Below are 22,239 nucleotides of genomic sequence, written 5' to 3' on the forward strand. Positions count from 1 at the left end.
TCCAACCCCCTGCAATGCGGGAATCTTTTGCCCAACTTGAGACTCTACCCCACGGTGTTGGGCCTTGTGCTCTACCTACTGAGATGATAAGGTACAAAACTGCAGGCCCAAGCTGGATGGCTGGAAAGTCTAACTGGCTGCGGGAAGCCCAGGAGTGAAAGCTAAGCTTCTCAACGGCCCACGTAACAACGTAAAATCTGTGCAAGCTAGGCAGGAGCGGGAGATGTATTAAATAACAATGTGCAAGCACAGGAAAAAATGCAGAGTGTTGAACTGGCTGCAGAATTTAGTTTCCTGAGAATTAAAAACCCCCCGATCCCCACCCAAAAACCTCTCTTTACGCAGCCATAAGAACTAGAAATGTGCTTCTCTCCCCCCCCCCCCGCGCCCCCTTTAAAGGTTGAGTCTGTGGGAAATGCCTGGTGAATCTCCAGAGCCAAGGTAAACAAGTTCCAGCGGCCAGTGTTTGGGAGTGAAGTGCTCTGCCCACGTCTTTGTCATCTATCCGTAACATGTCAGTCGGTCCCAAGGCCAGCGAAACATGTCAAATAAGTAAAGATTTGCACATGCAGATTCCAGAGTGTATCTCCAGTTATGATCAGGGTTCTGTAGCGGAGGCTACGCCTTGCATATTCCAGGTCCTTGGCTTCCAGGTCCATGCGAGACAGTGGCATCCTTTAAGCTTCCCAAAGGAAAAGGATTTAAGAACAACAACAGGGCACAGCATGTCTTCCATCGTCATTAATCCATATGTGCTAAATCCAGAGCTGTTATCCATGTGAGGTGAGATTTGGAGAGGTATGTTTACGCCTCCTCTGCCAGGTGCATGGGCCTCCTTAGTCCCTCCCATACTTGGAGTCTGGGATCCAATCACCACCAGCTTAAGACTTTCAAGGCCTTCCTGATACTGTACTCCTCATCATCCTGCCACTAGGCAAGGCTGAGCCCTGGGCCATTTGTGTAGCAGATACCGAGTCCGAAAGCAGCTGCGCTGAAGGGATGCAGCTGGCAAGACATTGCTTCCTGGGGTCAAGGCTTTCCAGTCCCCTTTCTGGGGTCTCCATCTTGCATCCTCCTGCGACTGCGAACCAAACGCAGTCTGTCGCCGACAGGATCGGCCAGGAATCCTCTCCGCCATTTTGCTTCTCGATTGGCCCGGCCCAATTACTCGATAGTGACTGCGATGATGAGGGCGGACTCCTCCGCCCTCCTTGGTGGGTTGCTGGGCTGGCTCTGCATGGGGTTTTCCAAGGGCTCCAGAGCAAGAGGGTTCTGGCTCAGAGCCGGGGGTTCCTGCACAGGCTGCGGAGGCCCGGCAGCCACCTCGGGGTGACTCTTGCTCTTGTGCGCGGTGACGTTGTCTTTCTTCTCAAACTTCTTGCCGCAGAGGTCGCAGGAGAACTGGTAGAAGGAGTCCGCGTCGTGCTTCTTCATGTGCCAGTTGAGGGAGGCTTTCTGGCGGCAGGTGAACCCACAGATCTCACACCTGCATCAAATATACAAGAAAAGGGGTGGGGATCAGCTCATCCGCATGAGGGGGTTCAGGGAACTCATGACTGGACAGCTCCATCCCCGTATACTAGGGGATATGTGTTTTTAGGACACACCATATTCCTATGTCTTGTTTTAGCTGTTTTTAATATTGAATTATAATTTGCCGCAGTCTACCTTGGGAGCTAGGGACGCGGGTGGCGCTGTGGGTTAAACCACAGGCCTAGGACTTGCCGATCAGAAGGTCGGTGGTTTGAATCCCCACGACGGGGTGAGCTCTCGTTGCTCAGTCCCTGCTCCTGCCAACCTAGCAGTTTGAAAGCACGTCAAAGTGCAAGTAGATAAATAGGTATCGCTCTGGCGGGAAGGTAAACGGCATTTCTGTGCGCTGCTCTGGTTCGCCAGAAGTGGCTTAGTCATGCTGGCCACATGACCCAGAAGCTGTACGCCGGCTCCCTCGGCCAATAAAGCAAGATGAGCGCCGCAACCCCAGAGTCGGTCACGACTGGACCTAATGGTCAGGGATCCCTTCACCTTTACCTTACCTTGGGAGCTGCTGGTGAATTTATTATCTTCCAAAGCAACTACAGTGGACGCTCTGTCCACTACAAACGTGATCTGTGTGGGAGGCACGTTCTCAACCTGCAGGGCTGCGTCTGCGCATGTGCGGGTTGCGATTTGGCACTTCTGCGCATGCGCAAAGCGCAATTTAGTGCTTCTGTGCATGCACGAGCACCGAAACCCGGAAGTAACCCATTCTGGTACTTCCGGGTTCGGCATGGTGCGTGGTGCGCAACCTGAAAAGTGTCTGTAACCCGAGGTATGACTGTACTCTATTCTGAACTTAAAAATGGAAAGTGTAATGCTGGTGGTCAACAAAAGAAGTTTAAAGACTGCCTAAAGGCAATTTTTTTAAAAAAGTAGTATAAACACCAACAACTGGGAAACACTGGCCTGCGAGCACTCCAGTTGGAGAACAGCCTTTACCAAAGATGTCATGGGCTTTGAAGACAGTTGGACTCAGGACGCAAGGGAGAAACGTGCTAAGAGGAAGGCATGCTTGGCAAACCCTCACCGTGATCAACTCCCGCCCGGAAACCTAGGTCCACACTGTGGAAGGACGTGTGGATCCAGAATTGGCCTCCACAGTCACTTACGGACTCATTGTTAAAACTGTGCTTATGGAAGACAATCTTACTTGGCTACGAGTGATCGCCAAAGAAGAAAAAGCATTACTAATTGTTCTTATTATCAGTAGTACAATACAACAGTCCTTACTGTAAGGGTTTTTCTCCAGTGTGGATTCGCCGGTGGATGATCAAATTGCTGCTAGTTCGGAAGGAGCGTGCGCAGAACTCACAGATATAGTCCCTTTTATCTGCAGGGAAGAAAAAAGTAGGTCACTGGCTATTTTGGGCCCAAGGTAACAAGTTTATATTGCAGCGAGTGTCTAATAGTTTTCCAAATATTAATCTTTTAACTACTACAGTGTACACATACAAAACCCTGTTACACATATTGACAGGCATCCTAAGTCTCTCTCCCCCCCCATTCATGTAATGGAGGATGTGATTTCTGCCAACTTTCCCCTTCATCTGTTGGGCACCATATCCCACATCAATCCCAAGGATCCCCCAAACCCCAAGAACAGATTTGGGTGGGTGGGGGTTTGGGAGGGAGCACCGGAGGAACACAAAGGCAGGATAGAATTGTTTTGTGAATGTGAACGCAGTTCCGTTAATGGAAGGAGAGTTAGGATCCAAATAACAAAAATGCGCGCGCGCGCGCACACACACACACACGCACACACACACACACCCAAACCCTAAATCAAAGCAGTTCAATGGAGAACAAACCTCTGAAAATGTTTCAAGTATCTTTCAAGATACATCTACATCTAGCAAGACAACAAAAGCGGATTTTGCAAACCTCTATGGTTATCAAAGTAGGGACGTGGGTGGCGCTGTGGGTTAAACCAGAGCCTAGGACTTGCAGATCAGAAGGTCGGCAGTTCGAATCCCCGCGACGGGGTGAGCTCCCGTTGCTCGGTCCCAGCTCCTGCCAACCTAGCAGTTCGAAAGCATGTCGAAGTGCCAAGTAGATAAATAGGTACGGCTTCGGCGGGAAGGTAAACAGCATTTCCGTGCACTGCTCTGGTTTGCCAGAAGCGGCTTAGTCATGCTGGCCACATGACCTGGAAGCTGTACGCTGGCTCCCTCGGCCAATAAAGCGAGATGAGCGCCGCAACCTCAGAGTTGGCCATGACTGGACCTAATGGTCAGGGGTCCCTTTACCTTTTACCTATGGTTATCAAAGGACTTACAGTTCGAATCTGGAAGGATAAACTATCTTATTTATATCTTTATCTATCTATAATTTCACACCATTTTTCTTTGGAGTGAATAATTGTGCAGTGGGCAATGTTTTCTGCCATGCCATGCTGCCATGTTTCTGGGAGTCTCACACTGCCAATCTTAAATCCTCTTGAAAACCAACATCAAATAATAGCTGTGGGGCCTGCCCAAATATATACCTCTAGACACCATAGTACGTGCTTCTACATAATTTGCTCCCTTCTGGGAGCAGGGACTTGAACCCGTTCAGGACCAATCTATGTGCCAGCAGGCTAGCTGCTCTCCACATCATCTACCGGATGGAATAAGGGGGCAGGAAAGTGTTCACCGAAGGCAAGTTAAAAGCACTTCAAGAGCTGGGCTGGTAGGGATCCTAACCAGGTGGGATCCTACAAGAATCCTCACCGCTGTGCAGTTTCTCGTGCTCCTTAAGGTGCTTCTTGAAGTTGAAGGACTTGCCGCAGCTGGGGTCAGAGCAGGTGAACGTTTTTTGGTGAACATGCTGGTATTTCTTGTGGTGCTGAGGGAGGCAGAAAAAGAGGTCAAAGTGGAACAAAAACTCTTACCTTCTGCAACAAAAGTGCTTTACAAAAACAGAGCAAAGCAATCTTCCTGAACAGATAAAATACGGTACGTCACATAATTTCATGACAAACTGCAGTCTCAGAAATGTGCCCACCCGCTGCCTCTTTACATGGCTTTGATGAAGCAAGGTGGGACTTTGCTGTGGGAGGTATGCTGCCCCAGGGAGCTTTGCACGCCCACCACCTCCAGCATCTAAGGTCCCTACAAGGAGGGCATGAGGGACCATGCCCAATGAATGATCCTCCACAGTTCTTTCTGCCCATCAGATATGTAAATTGCTGGGGCATGAAATCCTTCAAGGGGTGGGGCTCCCATGAAAATTTTCTGCAGTTAACTAGGGACAGGGGATGCGGGTGGCGCTGTGGGTTAAAGCACAGAGCCTAGGGCTTGACGATCAGAAGGTCGGTGGTTTGAATCCCTGTGACGGGGTGAGCTCCCGTTGCTCGGTCCCTGCTCCTGCCAACCTAGCAGTTCAAAAGCACGTCAAAGCGCAAGTAGATAAATAGGTACCGCTCTGGCGGGAAGGTAAACGGCATTTCCGCGCGCTGCTTTGGTTCGCCAGAAGCGGCTTAGTCATGCTGGCCACATGACCCGGAAGCTGTACGCCGGCTCCCTCGGCCAATAAAGCGAGATGAGCGCCGCAACCCCAGAATCGGTCACGACTGGACCTAATGGTCAGGGGTCCCTTTACCTTTTAACTAGGGACAGAGTGTGTTGAAGCAAAAGTCAGACATTCCAGAAATTCTGCAAATGCCATCTTAGCAGTCAAGATAACCCTACAATTATTTGGTGCAAGAATGAGCACCTAGATGTTGATATTCACTTGTTTTGAGATATGGTACCTGGCTTGCTTTGATGTTATGCTTATCTGTGGGCCCTGGGATGCTGGACTCTCAGCCTAGAGAGGGGAGCTATCTGTAAGCTTCGGATGGTTGCCGCCTATATGCCCTCATGGGTCAGGTGGATCGATGGGAGGTTCTGGCCAAGACAACATACGTTTAACTTATTAGCACTTTGCAGACAAGCCCTGGCGACCTCTCACTGTGGTGGTGTCTGTCCCATGACTGTAAAGGCTCTGCACACTGTGTTGTAAGTTGATTTCTTTCTTTAATAAAACGCTAAGACTGGTCATTCTGGCGTTTTTGACATCCTCCTTTGGCCTCCCTGCCTCAAACCACCTGCGCAGGCTCTCCTTTGAGTCTACGGTTCAGAAAATAAACAGTTTGTGTGGACAATAAGCTGGTCCTCAACGAAAGGGACGCGGGTGGCGCTGTGGTCTAAACCACTGAGCCTCTTGGGCTTGCTGATCAGAAGGTTGATGGTTTGAATCCATCCAACAGGGGTGAGCTCCCATTGCTTCGTCCCTGCTCCTGCCAACCTAGCAGTTCGAAAGCAACCCAGTGCAAGTAGATAAATAGGTACCGCTGCGGCGGGAAGGTAAATGGCATTTCTGTGCACTCTGGTTTCTGTCATGGCGTTCTGTTGCACCAGAAGTGGTTTAGTCCTACTGGCCAGAAAGCTGTCTGTGGACAAACGCCGGCTCCCTTGGCCTGAAAGCGAGATGAGCACTCAAACCCCATAGTTGCCTTTGACAGGACTTAACTGTCCAGGGGTCCTTTATCTTTTTTAAAACTTTTGGTCCTCAACTTCACTAAACCTGTCTAATCCTCTCTGATCAGCTATCAATATGGTGGCCTTTCCTACTGCTATGCGAGTGGTCATACAGTATGTTCTCCACCAAACCGAATTTCCTAAAATTACAGAATTTTAGAGCTGCAAGGGACTGTGGAGGTAATCTAATACGACCCCTTGCTCTGTGCAGGAATCTGCAAATGTATATCTTGTTTTTTGTTTAACTGCCTCCTGCAAAGGAGACCTTATCACCTCCCGAGGCAGTCAAATAGTTCAATTCACGTTCCCTCAGGATTCGACCATTTCCCAGTGCTCCGTGTCCTCTCTCTGCCCTTGTGCTTCCTGCCACTGATCCATCACTTACATTCAAATACTGGCGGTTGGAGAAGATCTTTCCGCAGCCATCATAGTCGCAGAGGAGGATCTCTCGCTTGGCTGCTTTCCTGCGAAGAAAGGCAGAGGAGGGAAGAGGAAACTCTGGTTCAATCCCTGGCATCTCCAGGTTCCCTGTTCTTAAACCCTGAAGAGATGCTGCGAGTCAGTGTAGACAATACTGAAAGATGGACAAATGGTCTGATTCGCCATAAGGCAGCTTCTTGTGTTCTTATGCCAAGCGTCAAGCATTGGATTACTCAAAAACAATACGGTCAGATGTCAAATACACTGGTACCTCGGGTTACAGACATTTCAGGTTACATACGCTTCAGGTTACAGACTCCGCTAACACAGAAATATTACCTCAGGTTAAGAACTTTGCTTCAGGATGAGAACAGAAATCGTGCTCTGGCACCGTGGCAGCAGCAGGAGGCCCCATTAGCTCAAGTGGTACCTCAAGTTAAGAACAGTTTCAGGTTAAGAACGGACCTCCAGAACAAATTAAGTTCTTAACCCGAGGTACCACTGCACTTGGCCAAGTATTTTTAAAGCGTCAACTTTCTCAGAACAGCATAAATATATTTAAGCAGTTGTTATACTTAGGCTGATTTTTTAAGGAGAACTGTGGGTGAGATTTAGTAGGTGCAATGGAATTCCCCTTCCTCCCTTCTAGAGCTCCTGCCTCTCTTTCTACTCTGGAAGGTTCCCCGACACCTATTGAAAAACAAAAGGCAGTATTTAAAGGTGCTTTTAAAGGTGCTTGTACTAAGTTGACAGCTGGCCAATTCTTCAAGCATCACCAGATTCATGGAATATTATTTGACCATGGACAAATGATAGGGATTCAAGAGATCGTTCCATTTGTCTAGCATGACTGCCTTAATCTAACCATGAATTAGAGGCCTTCTTCCACGGTCCCTACGCTATGGCCCACTTCTGGGGAGGTTAAAGGCGTGCGCTTTGGGCCCCAAAAGCCAATGGACCAGACCCACCTGATTCTCTTTGGACCAATCTGGGCCACATCCTCATCACCAGGCTGTGCCCGCTTCTTGCAACTGTACAGGAAGAAAGAAGCTTGGTAAGCGTAGCAACGAAAGGGTCTTTCGTGTAACAGCAAAAGGATGTGGCAAGGATGAGGGAAGCAGCCGTCTTTAAAAGTGGTGGGAAAATGGAAGGGGCACCGTGCCGGATTTATGTATAAGCTAAACAAGCGATAGCCAGTGTGGTGTAGTGGTTAAGAGTGGTGGACTCGTAATCTGGTGAACCGGGTTCGCTTCCCCGCTCCTCCACATGCAGCTGCTGGGTGACCTTGGGCCAGTCACACTTCTTTGAAGTCTCTCAGCCCCACTCACCTCACAGAGTGTTTGTTGCGGGGGAGGAAGGGAAAGGAGAATGTTAGCCGCTTTGAGACTCCTTCGGGTAGTGATAAACTCTTGTTCTTGTTAGGGCCCCACTCTCTTGGAGGCCCCCAAAAAAAATAAAAGGAAAAAAAACCTGGACGTACATTTCCAAAATGTAAGATAAAAAACAAATAAAATAAAACCTGCATACAGCAACAGTGTTTTGTGTTGTGTAGGCTCCTATGATGTAAGTACTGGGCCCCACATGCTAGCCTGCTCCCTAAAATATCACTGGTTTGCTCATTTCTATATATAGGGTGCCTACATTCTGCATGGACTGGTTGTATGGCAACATGGGCAAATGGCTTTAGATATCTATTAGCTCCATAAATTACCCAATAGCATATATTCAACACAAAAAAACAGCGACAATTTGACAAAGGACAGCTGGACATATAAAGGGCCCCATTACCTCCAGCAGCTTAGGGCCTCATCAAACCTAAATCCAGCCCTGAAGGGGCAAAAGCTTGTCTGCTAAGTACTTGAGCCCTGAACAGCTGCTCTGGCTACCCAGGAACCAAACTAACTTGACAGGATGCAACACTACTGCAACGCTACCGGACTCTAAAGGTTGGGTGGAACCCCACAAGAGCTAATCAGCTGTGGAGTTCAACAGGGCTAGACTAGGACCTGGCAGACCAGAGTGCAAATCCCAGCTCAACTGGGCACTTCACAGACTCTCAGCTTAATGTACCTCACATGGTTGTTGTGAGTTTTAAAAATGGAGAGTGGGGAGGATCATGGAAGTTGCTTTGAGCTCCTTGGAGGAAAGATGGGATAGACCATCTTGAAAGACCTACATTGGCTCCCAGTACGTTTCCGAGCACAATTCAAAGTGTTGGTGCTGACCTTTAAAGCCCTAAACGACCTTGGTCCAGTATACCTGAAGGAGCGTCTCCACCCCCATCGTTCTACCTGGACACTGAGGTCAAGCTCTGAGGGCCTTCTGGCGGTTCCCGCACTGCGAGAAGCCAAGTTACAGGGAACCAGGCAGAGGGCCTTCTCGGTAGTGGCGCCCTCCCTGTGGAACGCCCTCCCACCAGATGTCAAAGAGAACAATTACCAGACATTTAGAAGACATCTGAAGGCAGCCCTGTTTAGGGAAACTTTTAATGTTTGGTGTATTACAGTATTTTAATATTTTGTTGGAAGCTGCCCAGAGTGGCTGGGGAAGCCCAGCCAGATGGGCAGGGTATAAATAATAAATTATTATTATTATATAGAAAAGTTGTAATAATAAGAACAGCAGCGTTAAACTAGAAATGCTTGCACAGTCCTTAACTGGTGGTAATGCCCCGCAAAGCCTATTTACCTGTCCAGGGAAGGCTGATAATTCTCATCTTGCAGGTCATCTGTATATACCAGGTTGTCTTCCTCTCTTTCGTCATCTTCCTGCTCTGGTTGGTCAGGCACAGACTCTGGCGTCTCCTCTGGTAGAGGCAAAGTGCTGCAGAGAATACAAAATAATTAAAATAAAAACTAAGTGAGAGGGCGCAGGGCTCCAAGATCCTTCAACGTAGAAAGGGGCATCGGTTCATACAGCTCAGCCCTTCCTGACATCAAAGGCAGGAGTTTCCCATAATTGCTAAGCTTACTGAGAGATGCCTGCACTGTCTTTTTCCATGAATGTGTTATCAAGGTTGCTGTGGAGGTGGACAACTTCAAATTGCCTTAGAGGCAAGGCTTTTGAAGGTCCCTAAACTCTATTACAGGGATGTGGGTGGCACTGTGGGTTAATCCACAGAGCCTAGGACTTGCTGATCAGAAGGTCGGCGGTTCGAATCCCCGCGACGGGGTGAGCTCCCGTTGTTCGGTCCCTGCTCCTGCCAACCTAGCAGTTCAAAAGCACATCAGAGTGCAAGTACAGTGGTACCCCGCAAGATGAATGCCTCGCAAGACGGAAAACCCGCAAGACGAAAGGGTTTTCTGTTTTGGAGGCGCTTCGCAAGACGAATTTCCCTATGGGCTTGCTTCGCAAGACGAAAGCCCATAGGGAAATCTCCGGGGACCTGTTTTAAATTGCTGGCGGTCGGGAGCAAAGACTTTCGCCCACAGCCGGCCTTCAGAAGAGGTCCTGGACCTCTTCTGAAGGCCGGCGGGGGGCAAAAGTCTTTGCTCCCCCCCCCGCCTGCCTTCCCGGGACAGCGGAGACTTCTCTGCTGTCCCGGGCGATCTTAAAATGCTGGCGGGCGGGAGTGAAGCGTTCGCTGCCGACCCCCAGCATTTTAAAATCTCCCCGGGACAGCAGGGGCTTTTAAAATGCTGGCGGTCGGCAGCAAAGCCCTCCTGTCCCCGGAGCTTGCGGGGCGGGAGGTGGGAAGAAGGGCTTTTCTTCCCACCGCCAGCCTTCAGAACAGCCTTCTGAAGGCTGGCAGTGGGAAGAAAAGCCCTTGTCCCCCCCCCCAGCCTTCAGAAGAGGTCGGGGGACAGACTGTCCCCGGACCTGGTCTGAAGGCGGTTTCCCTAGGAACGCATTAATTGATTTTCAATGCATTCCTATGGGAAACCGTGCTTCGCAAGACGAAAAACTCGCAAGAAGAAAAAACTTGCGGAACGAATTAATTTCGTCTTGCGAGGCACCACTGTAGATAAATAGGTACCGCTCTGGCGGGAAGGTAAACGGTGTTTCCGTGCGCTGCTCTGGTTCGCCAGAAGCGGCTTAGTCATGCTGGCCACATGACCCGGAAGCTGTACGCTGGCTCCCTCGGCCAATAAAGTGAGATGAGTTCCGCAACCCCAGAGTCGGTCACGACTGGACCTAATGGTCAGGGGTCCCTTTACCTTTTTAAACTCCCATTACCTAGAGCAGAAACTAACAGACCCTATGCAAACAACAACAAATGACAAAAAATGCTTTAAAAAAATGTATCAACAGATATATGGTTCATCAACATACCAGGTATACATATCACCAATGGGTGACTGGGGAGCATAGCAATTTTGTGAACGCCACAATCACTATTTAGCTGACCCTTGTAGCCAGCCTCTGCTGTGAAACAGGAAAGCCCAATTCTTCCTGAGCTCAGTCATCTGAGGAAAGTTGCATGTCCTGCCAAAAAAGGGGCGAGTGGAGATCCACGTTGACATTCTCACTCAAGGGTGCCCTGAGAGAAGGCAGAAGTGAAGAAGCCAGGCCAGGGAGCTGATGCCATGTGCTCCTGAGAAGTCCCATCGGTCAGCCTGCAGAAGCTCTGCTGGTCTGCGTTTTGCACCATTTGTTTGCTTTATTATTTTAAAGTCGTAAACTGCCTCTTGTATCTAGGCAGAATAGAAACTGACCTTTCAGGTTCTGTGACTTCTGTGGCAGCTGGAATCTCTTCGGAGGGAGTCGCTGCAAGAGGAAACATTCACAGTTAGAACTGGGTGACACAGCCACAGAATGTGCATACATAGGAACACAGGAAGCTGCCTGATATTCAGCCCGGCCAATGGCCCATCTAGGTCCTGTAGCTGTCTAGGGTTTGGGGCAGTGGATCTGTCCCAGCCTAGCTGGGGATGATAGGGATTGAGACTGCGGCCTTGTGCAGTGAAAACAGCAGAACTGCATGCTTTGTAACCTGGGAAACCTCCAGTCCGCGAGGAACAATGAAGATGATATAAAAGACCCCTCTGAAACCACAGTCTAAACCAGGAACAGTACAAAATTACAGTCGTACCTTGGTTGACGAATGCCTTGCGACTTGAACGCTTTGGCTCCCGAACGCCACAAAGCCGGAAGTGAGTGTTCTGGTTTGAAAATGTTCTTTGGAACCCGAACGTCCGACATGGCTTCCGATTGGCTGCAGGAGCTTCTTGCAGCTAATCGGAAGCTACACTTTGGTTTCTGAACGTTCTGGAAGTCGAACGGACTTCCGGAATGGATTCTGTTCAACGTCCAAGGTACGACTGTATAGAGGAGTCCTTCTGCTATTACATAGGCAGATGTTTTTCCCATAAAGAAACCCCCTTTTTAATATCAGCAATTTGCGTTTTTGTGTCAATAAGGTACAAGATGTTTTCTAACCACCACTGCCTTTGTTATTCCAACTCAATTACAATTACGGTGGTACCTCGGGTTACAGACGCTTCAGGTTACAGACTCTGTTAACCCAGAAATAGTACCTCAGGTTAAGAACTTTTCTTCAGGATGAGCACAGAAATCGTGCTCCAGCGGCATGGCGGCAGCGGGAGGTCCCATTAGCTAAAGTGGTGCTTCAGGTTAAGAACAGTTTCAGGTTAAGTACAGACCTCTGGAACGAATTAAGTTCTTAACCCGAGGTACCACTGTAATTCAAGCAATTACCATTTAGAAAAGAATATACAGAAATTACATAGACATATTACCAAAACCTACATTGCTAATTAATAGATCTTTTCTGGTACGTGTCTTTCGAATAAAATGAGATGTTACATTTCTCTTTGTTTTGCTTTAAAAACCTGTGGCAGGCTTGGTAATGATAATAATTCCTTAAGCATGCCCCCCTCCTCAAATAGCCCCCAAGGGGCATATAACGAAGTTATCAATGACAGAATCCTACCTGCAGGATGATAATCTAAATACACAGAGAAGGAAGAACAAAAAAATGAACTAGAAATTCACTCAGATTCTCTGTGGTTTCTGATTATTTGACAGTATTGGAGGAGATTTATTCAATTTCTTGGTAACCATAAGGATTTGACAGGCATGCTTTGCAGACCATATTCCACAATTTGTAATGTAATGGCGCTTGCTTATTAAGCGAGCTAAATTTATTACTGTACTTTTCTGTGTATAAGACGAGCTTTTTTTTTACTCTAAAATAAGGTTTGAAAACTGGGGGCTTCTTCTACACGGATAGTGGATAGGGGTGATGGGTGATTGGCTGCAGCCATGAGCTGCAGCTTGTCATTGGCAATTTTGTGTGTGATTGGTGGCTGTGGCAAGGGGTTCTTTGTATTGGCTCCTGCTGTGTTAAATGGGTGCGTGATTGGTTGATGGGTCAATGGCTGTTGTGGATTGGCTACTGTCGCGGCAAGTTTGCTTGCTGTTTCCGGCAGATGCTTGTTGCAGACGCGAGCGATTGTCAATCTCTGTCAATCCCCTCCTCAAAAAAAGCTCCACAACTTTGGGTCATTTTCTTAAATTGGAGTCCCCAAAAATAGGGGGCTTTGTATACATGGGAGCATGTTATACATGGAAAAGTACGGTATTTCACTTACTGGGCCAGCCCTGTCCAGGCTGCTTTTACTTTTAGGTGCACCCAACAATTGCATCTCACACTCCAACGTAACGCCCTCCTATAGCCTCTAACCCAAGTGGGGCCTCTTCGGTCCCTAATCATCCAAGAAGTAGAAGGGTTTGGATTTGATACCCCGCCTTTCACTCCCCTTAAGGAGTCTCAAAACGGCTAACAATTTCCTTTCCCTTCCTCCCCCACAACAAACACTCTGTGAGGTGAGTGAGGCTGAGAGACTTCAGAGAAGTGTGACTAGCCCATGGGTAGGCAAACTAAGGCCCGGGGGCCGGATCTGGCCCAATCGCCTTCTAAATCCGGCCCACGGACAGTCCGGGAATCAGCGTGTTTTTACATGAGTAGAATGTGTCCTTTTATTTAAAATGCATCTCTGGGTTATTTGTGGGGCATAGGAATTCATTCATTCCCCCCCCCCAAATATAGTCCAGCCCCCCACAAGGTGTGAGGGACAGTGGACCGGCCCCCTGCTGAAAAAGTATGCTGACCCCTGGGCTAGCCCAAGGTCACCCAGCAGCTGCATGTGATGGAGTGGGGAAGCGAACCCGGTTCACCAGATTACGAGTCCACTGCTCTTAACCACTACACCACACTGGCTCTCAAGTTCAAGGACTTCACTCCAGCATCCTACAAGCAGCCAGCCCCCCTCACCTGTCTCATCGGGGTTCTGGTCGCTCAGCAATCCCGCCTCCTCACCAAGGACTGTTCCACTGCCAGGAGAGAGGCACGCCGATCTCTCTCCGTCCGCACCGCCCTCCCCATCCTCTTTGGAAGATGGCTCTGCCTCGTCCACTGGGCTTGGTGAGTTCGAAGCGAGCGCTAAGGAGAAGGCGTGGGCTGCTGCTGCCCTGCGGAGGGAACGCCGGCGCCGGATGATGCGGGAGGGCGGGGGGCTGGGCTTGGAACGCACGGCTTTCTCCTCTGGACACCTGGATGCTGCCTTGCAGGGGGACGGGGGGCAGGTCTGCGAGGTGAGGGGGCTCCAAGAGAAGGTGTGACCGGCCAGGCACTCCCATACCATGCTGCTTGGGACTTCTTTCTGCTCTAGCAACGAGGGCTTCACGTTAGGGATGAAGCCACATTCCTGGCTGTGATTGTGAGAAAGGACGACGAGGTGCTGCAGAGCATCAGGAGGAAGAGGCTCGGAAACAACTTTGGAGCTATCCTGTCCTGGGAAGAAGAAAGGGGAAACCCCCATGACACAGGCTTGCTAGAAGGGAACCAATATCCCCATGTATAACTCTCCCCCGTGGGATGTGGGTGGTGCTGTGGGTTAAACCACAGAGCCTAGGACTTGCCAATCAGAAGGTCAGCAGTTTGAATCCCCACGACGGGGTGAGCTCCCGTTGCTCGGTCCCTGCTCCTGCCAACCTAGCAGTTTGAAAGCACGTCAAAGTGCATGTAGATAAATAGGTACCACCCTGGCGGGAAGGTAAACGGCATTTCCATGCACTGCTCTGGTTCGCCAGAAGCGGCTTAGTCATGCTGGCCACATGACCCGGAAGCTGTACGCCGGCTCCCTCGGCCAATAAAGAGAGTTGACACAGTGCAGCAGTGCGCTTACATGCTATACTACATTTTTATTAACAATTATTACGGGGCTGATCTACGCCTCCAGAAAAAGCTCTAGGCTGTTACCTTCTCGAACGGACTAGTTTTCTATGTGCGGGATTTTATATAAGATGGGAATAGAGTTACCTGTATTACATATACTTGTGGTATAGAGGGTAAAAATGTAAAAGATTGTGATTGGATGGAAATGAAATGCCCTGCAGCAAGTACATTAAACCTTAGAGGTAGGCAAAATAACACAGTGACCATTAATTAACCACAATAGTAAATGGCGGTAAAAAGTTTTTACATCTGTAGAAAGAGAAAAAAAACTGCCATCTTGGCCCGGTAGTAAGAGAATTGATTTTCACCATCTGTTGGGAACTTTAGGGCTGCTACTCCCAAAGTTGAGAAAGCCTGTCCTGTGACACACTGCTACGATCTCCAGTGACTCAAGTAAGCCCACCGCCCCCCCCCAATTACCATGTGAAACATTTGTCCAAGTGGACAAACAGGCTATGCGGTTAAAAAACCCACCTAAACACGCTGTACTTATCTGCCAGACTACTGTGAGATCACTTTAATACATACTAATAAAATGCCTTTTCTACAGAGAACCTGCAAGGATTCTTACCTGTTTTTGGAACTGAGCCTTGTGAACTGTACCTGAATGAGAAAGAGAAGAGGCAGGAAGGTGAGCAGGCAAAATACAGGGGTCTGTACTTGATTCGCAGCAACTGCTTTCCTCAAAATTACTGATGAAATAAGAAGAGGAGCATTTGCTAGAGCAGGGCTGAGGAATCTATGGCCCTCCAGATGTTGCTGGGAATCCCATAAGTCAACATGGCCAGTGTTCAGGAATGATGGGAGTTGGACTCTTGACAACATCCCAAGGGTCGTTGGGCCACCATCATTGCTTCAGGGATTTAATCTCAGGCCAAATTTAAATGCAACGTCAGATATGCAAATTGACTTCCCTATGTGAAGTTGCATGCGCTGTATTAATGCTACTCTGATAGGTACCAGCAACACCACTGGAATAGTACATTGTGTCTGGATCCCTTCACAGGTAAGTATTTTTGTATATCAAAGGCATTACCGTTAAACCAGGCCTCGGTAATCCCTGTAACAACCAGGAAAATTAGGTCCATATTATCTGTGTATTGCAAGGGAGGGTAGGGGAGACAAGCGAAACCCGAGACACAGCAGCTTGCTTAAAACCAACCATCTCCATCTCCCAGGAACCTCCCTGGCTTCTTGTCAGACTTGCCACATCTCACCTGCACATCTCCAGTTACTTCAGCGCATGCAAATCTAGCACTTGACACACAGGCAAAACAGGCGGGTGGAAGTCAAGTTCTCCCTGAAGCAGCTTCCTCACCTGTCCAGCAGGTACTTGGCCAGCTGGGAGTGCAAAGAGAAGCCCAGCTGCTCCTTCAGCTGACACCACTGCTCCAGGTGGCTGCCGATCCGGATGCGGCACTTGCTTCGCCGCGCGTCCAGCTCCTTGCGCTTCTGCTTGCGAATCGTTTCGGAGGCCCGCTGGCGGCCCTGGCGCCCGTGGTCCATCATCTCCCAAGCCGCCTCACTGGAAAAAGGCAATGGGAGTTGTGATCCACGAGGAACTCCCAACTGAGCCACGCAAGCAAGTTCTAGACAGCAGACACTGCTGCGAACAGGGGACACACACGTTTCCTCCATCAATGGCTGAGCAAAACCTGCTGGTCCACCCCACTCCCTTGCCTAAGGGTCTTCCTCAGAAGGCACTGCTACCTGCAAAGGGGTCGCCAAAGGAACACCAAAGGGTTTTTCAGCTGGGGGAGAAGGCAGGAAATATCCTTGCATGTTCCTGAAGCCACATTCTCTTTTGGATTTAATACAGTGGTGCCCCGCAAGACGAATGCCTCGCAAGACGGAAAACTCGCTAGACGAAAGAGTTTTCCGTTTTGGAGGTGCTTCGCAAAACGAATCTCCTATGGGCTTGCTTCGCAAGATGAAAATGTCTTGCGAGTTCCTGCGGGGTTTTTCCCCTCCCCCCTTTTTCTAAGCCGCTAAGCTGCTTATCAGCTGATCCGATAAGCCGATAAGCCGCTAATAGCGCTAATCCGTCAATGGGCTTGCTTCGCAAGACGAAAAAACCGCTAGACGAAGAGAATCACAGAACGGATTCTTTTCGTCTTGCGAGGCACCACTGTAATGTGATTTTAGATTTGCGTATTGGAGGGTGGGGTGGGGTGTTTATGTTATGTTGTAAATAAAATTCCAATAAAAATGTAAAATAAAATAAAATAATAATAATTAATAAACAACAACAACAACAACAACAATAATAATGTGATTTTAATGTAAAGGTGTTTTGGGTAAGCTGCTTTCAGAGCTCAACAGGATGCAGAGACCTGTCCTTGCACTGACAGTCTCTAAAGTGCCACAACTCTACCTTTCAGAGGTTACATATGACTCAAGCTCCCTTGTGTACACTCCCAGGAAACCATACCCCTTTTACCAGGGGTCAGCAAACTTTTGCAGCAGGGGGCTGGTCCACTGTCCCTCAGACCTTGTGGGGGGCCGGACTATATTTTGAAAAAAAAAATGAACAAATTCCTATGCCCCACAAATAACCCAGAGATGCATTTTAAATCAAAGGACACATTCTACTCATGTAAAAACGCGCTGATTCCCGGACCATCCACGGGTCGGATTTAGAAGGCGATTGGGCTGGATCCGGGCCCCGGGCCTTAGTTTGCCTATCCATGCCTTTTACCATGCACATGTCTGCTACTAGATATTGCATCCTAAACCCCCTGGTATTCCCCCTCTCCCTATTATTACTGGAATGATGCAGTACCTGTCAAACTAGAATTTGACTATGCCACTTCTCTATCTTATGAAGCAGCAGGTGGGTCAGAATCTACTGGGTGACCTCTCGGTGCTTTGTGAAAGACTTGCAAGACTTCCTCCACATGGTTAGCAATGGCAACTGCAAGATGGTGCCATTGTTGGTGGTTTCTTCGGAATCCCTGAACTGCCACAACTCAGAAAGAGATTTGTACTTTTATACTTGTCAACCCAGTCTAAGGCTTGGTGTGTGAGCAACGGGTAACTTGCCTCTTCCTCTGGACTGTTGTTTTGCAACTGGCTCCTCATCCAGTCCAATATTTTGCACCAGTTGGGTGCCAGTTCCTTGTGGCAGGGGTGAAACTAGGCCTGATTTCACCCGGGGCAAAGACCCAGTTTGGCATGCACATTTGTGTACACACACACACAGAGGCTGGGAGCCTCAATGTCGCCCCTCTGGAGGCTTCACCCGGGACAAAAAACTTGATTAGACCCCCCCCACCCCACCCCCACCAGGTAGCTACAGCTCTGCCTTGTGGATCAGTATTTTGCACCATTGGGATCCCAGTACAAAAAATAAAAAATGAAGTAAATCCTGATGTCTGCCCAGCCTTACTGTACAGAAATGAATGGCCTTTTCTTGCCTTAAGAAAAAGGAAAAAAAGGAAGAACAGAACAGAAAAAGGAGGCAAAAATACAGCAAAAGCACAAATGGATATATTGAGGTTTAATGTTACATGAAAAAAGAAGAGTGCTTTTCTTGATGGAAGAAACTATCTCCCCCTTGGAATAAAAAAGATCAGAATCGAAGGATGATAGATTGGAAGGGACCCCCCGAGTCATCTAGTCGAGCCCCCTGCAGAGTCCTCCCCCCTAAAGTCTTCTGGGTGTTACAACGTGTCTGTTATTTTGGCCCACACAGCGCAGAGATGCGTGTGTGTGTGAATGGGGGAACCTGCCCAGCGCCCCCCAACTCGTGCCGTTCTCGTGCTCCGCCAACGCTGCCGCTCCTCCCCCTCGAGCCCACAGTCCCGCCCCTCCCTCTCCCGCAAGCCAACGGCTGCCAGCCCCTCTCGGGCCGCGGCCAATCAGAGGCCAGCGCGCAGCAGCCGGGGGAGGGGGAGAGGAGCGCCGCTTTCCCTCCGTTACCCGCGCGCCCCTCCTTCCTCCACCAACCGTCTCGCTCAGGCTTCGCTCCGGAGCGCCAGCTCTCTCGCCGCCGCCGCCGCCCATTCCATCTCCCCGCGTTGGTGCGGGCAGCGCTGTTCCGTTGAGGACTCCCTATGGATACAAGGGACGGGGGAGGGGGCCCACCGCCAGGCACCGTGGCCCCTTTAAGAGCGGCGAATGCTCCTCCTCCGCCCCTCACTCTTCGCTGACACACGAGAGGAAGAGCGGCGAAATATGGCAGCTGAGGAGGAGGACGGGAGGGGGCGGGGCGGAGAAGCCCCCTTGCCCACGCGCGCCTGGTCACGTGGCCTCGACGCTGGGTCCCCGGTGGTTCATGGGAGTTGTAGTTCACTCGGCAATTAGTGTAGGGCCGGCCGGCCGGCCACTTGACTTTAGGTAGAGCGACATTGAATGTGGGCAAACGCGTGTCTTTTCCCACCTGGCAAATGATGCTGGTTTTAACTTCACAATCTTTGTTTTAATCCTCCAAGTCCGGTCCCTGCCATTGGCATTGGATTTGAGTCGATTTTATGCATGTGTTGTAATTGTTGGTTTTTTAATGGTATACACACAAACACACACACACACAAAAAAAAATAAAATCTCTATTTTTTTAATAGCAGATTGCTTCAGGATGCCTTCTGGAAAGTGACACCCGTTCATGAAACAAATAATAGACATAATTTTGTGAACTCGCAAATTTCTGAGAAAGGCAATTTATTGTGGCTTATCTGCGCGTTACAAAAAAATGTCTGCCAATGTGACATAAAGGCTGACAGCATCAACCCGGCCATGTGGGAATCCCTTGCAGATGACCGCAGTGCCTGCAGACAAGCAGTCAGGTTGTGTAGGCACAGCAGGGGCCAGGGGAGGAATGACCGCTGGGAGAAGCACAAAGAGAAATGCCACGTGCATCTGTAGCAGCACAACTGGACGCCTTCATCTGCCCCAGCTGCAACAAAACGGGTCTCTTCCATATCAATCTCTACAGCAAAGGCATATCTAGGGGAGCACAACCAGTTCAGTCCCAGCAGGAACGGAGCTTCTGGTGCGCCTGTGGATTTTTATTACTTTCTAATGGATCAACCAATGACAAACCTAGACAGCATCTTAAAAAGCAGAGACATCACCTTGCCGACAGAGGTCCGTATAGTTAAAGCTATGGTTTTTCCAGTAGTGATGCATGGAAGTGAGAGCTGGACCATCAAGAGGGCTGATCCCCGAAGAATTGATGCTTTTGAATTACGGTGCTGGAGGAGACTCTTGAGAGTCCCATGGACTGCAAGAAGATCAAACCTATCCATTCTTAAGGAAATCAGCCCTGAGTGCTCACTGGAAGGACAGATCCTAAAGCTGAGGCTCCAATACTTTGGCCACCTCAGGAGAAGAGAAGACTCCCTGGAAACGACCCTGATGTCGGGAAAGATGGAAGGCACAAGGAGAAGGGGACGACATGGTTGGACAGTGTTCTTGAAGCTACCAGCATGAGTTTGACCAAACTGCGGGAGGCAATGGAAGACAGGAGTGCCTGGTGTGCTCTGGTCCATGGGTCACGAAGAGTCGGACACGACTAAACAACAACAATCAATCAATGTGACCTAAAGACATGTGTTTTCTGGTGCCACGCTACCCCACCAACCGGGTGATTTGTACAGCAGTGCAGCAGCCACAGAGGTGTGTTTTGTGGTGCCCTGCTGCCCCACAGCCCAACTGACTGGTGCAGCAGATGGAGATGTTAGGGGCCCAACAACACCTGCTTAAATTTGGTTTCAATCCTACCCACTGAGCAGTGAGCACATGGGGAGTCACAATCTCTCCTGCTGGCATATAGGAGAGATGAGGATCAGAGATGCCCATTGTGACGTGCTAGAGTCTGATTGGATGCCCAGGCAGCACATTGTCTACTCAATAGGATAAGAGCAGGCCCCTCAGTTGAGCACCAGCCAGCGTATGACAGCCAAGCTCAGAGCAATGGTAGCATCCTGAGGTGGAAACTAGAACCAAAGGAGACAATTAGAACAATGGCTGCTGCTTACAGAACAACGAGGAGAAGGACCCGCCTTCCCAAGAGAACGAAACAGACGATTCGGAAAGCCGCACATAAGAAGCTCCTGCCAAAGCAGAGAAAGCCAAATCTGAAGCAGGGGCAGAAGGTGGTAGACCAGGTGACAGCACCTGTAAAGCAGGATGTGAAGCATCCCTGCGATGAGTTCATCTCTAAAGTGCTGAGTCAGCTGCACCGCGACAGGGTGCCCATATCGACCAGGGCCAAAGGGAAGATGATCACTTTCATAAGAAGGTTCTATAACAATATGACCAACCACGCCAAGAGCAGCAAGAAAGCCCAGCGGACCTCCACCATCGGCTCGCGGGAACTACACAAAGCACTGAAAGGTGTGCTGCGCAAGAATCAAGCTGCGGAGTTGGTGAAATCCGTCCGCAAAGTGACACGGCGCCGATAGGACGACGTTCGTCCCAGTCTCCTTTGGCTGGCGCAAGTGAGATCCACGGGGGAGAAGAGATGAATACGCCAGCCTTACAAAGCAAGACAAAAACCCACCTGATGAAAAGTCCTGATGCTACCCTAAAGATACCGAGAAATACTTCACTTTAAAGAAAACAACATCTCACAGGAGCACTGTGTTGATCACCATCCTGACTAAACTAAGAAGGGTTCTGAGCTGCAGAAGAATCCCTGCATCTCCGGAAAACCTTTGGGAGAAGAAACATCTTATTCTTAGGAATATAATAAAATGGGATTCTACCAGGATCTTTAGCTTGGATGTGGTTTCCTTTCCTTCCAATAAAGCAAGGTGTTTAGGGTTACCGCAGAAGGCATTTAAGGGGTAACCATCTTTATCTGGGAAGTAGCCAGTGTAACACCAACTTTAACAAAAGGGAATTTGGGCTGGGGATCCTGGAAATTACAGGCTGTTTAATGTAACATCTCTCACAAGGAAAACTGGTCCAAAGTATTAAGGATAAAATAACCCAGCATTTAGAAGAAAAAGCTTTGCTGAATTAGAACCAGCATGGCTTCTGCAAAGATAGGTCTGGTCTCATAGCAATCTGGATCATTTGAAATAAGAGCAGAGGTTCTTTTGTAGGCAGGGCCAGCTAAAAACATTTTGGCACCTGAGGTGAACCACAAAATGGTGCCCCCACTCCCACCAGGGAAGAAGTGGGGAGATGGTATGTGTGCTTGCTGGCCTGGGCTTCCTTCAGTGGAAGCAGGTATGGAGCAGCTGGTCGGGTGCCAGGAATCACCTGGCTCGTGCAGCATCAAAAGACATGCCTGTTTTGATGCTGTGCTTGCCAGGAGATCTGCGGGGCACCGCCACACCACAGGATGTGGATCTTCTCATACCATGCTACCCATCCAACCAGGTGATGCACCCAGCAGCCAAAGTGGCATCTCTTTTGCTGCCCTGCTCCCCCACAGCCCAAATGACTGGTGCAGCATTGCAGCTGTGCCAGCCAGCCCAATGGAGATGCTAGGAGCCAAACAACTTCTGCTTAAATTTGGTTTCAATCCTGCCCACTGAGCAGTGAGCACATGGGGAGTCACAATCTCCCCTGTTGGCATACAGGAGAGATGAGGATCAGAGATGCACATTATGATGCGCCAGAGTCTGA

The 22,239-nt window shown here is 49.3% G+C and overlaps 2 protein-coding genes across 3 annotated transcripts in view; both read right to left on the reverse strand.

Moving 5' to 3' along the window:
- ZNF692 (zinc finger protein 692) lies at positions 1-21,407 on the reverse strand. 2 transcript variants are annotated; one of them, XM_082210061.1, is made up of 11 exons: positions 18,610-21,407; positions 15,980-16,186; positions 15,233-15,264; positions 13,699-14,217; positions 11,117-11,168; positions 9,150-9,284; positions 7,430-7,492; positions 6,427-6,505; positions 4,251-4,365; positions 2,770-2,869; positions 1-1,486 (listed from the first exon to the last, which is right to left on the reverse strand). In XM_082210061.1, the coding sequence occupies exons 2-11, from the start codon at positions 16,168-16,170 to the stop codon at positions 1,165-1,167; spliced, it is 1,608 nt and encodes a 535-aa protein (XP_082066187.1). In that variant the 5' UTR covers positions 16,171-16,186; positions 18,610-21,407; the 3' UTR covers positions 1-1,164. The 2 variants fall into 2 exon arrangements, with proteins under 2 accessions (XP_082066187.1, XP_082066188.1); XM_082210062.1 differs by lacking the exon at positions 18,610-21,407 and adding an exon at positions 17,700-17,908 and having other exon boundaries at positions 15,980-16,182.
- The window catches only part of LOC309524893 (E3 ubiquitin-protein ligase TRIM7-like), a 254,550-nt gene continuing 245,853 nt past the window's right edge, over positions 13,543-22,239 (reverse strand). Inside the window, exon 8 of the transcript XR_014216028.1 lies at positions 13,543-13,639. The gene's annotated coding sequence lies outside the window, so the exon portion shown is untranslated. The remainder of the gene's footprint in view (positions 13,640-22,239) is intronic.

Source organism: Podarcis vaucheri, assembly GCF_965113315.1.
Source record: "Podarcis vaucheri genome assembly, chromosome: 2".
In the NCBI taxonomy this organism is placed as follows: Eukaryota; Metazoa; Chordata; class Lepidosauria; order Squamata; family Lacertidae; genus Podarcis; species Podarcis vaucheri.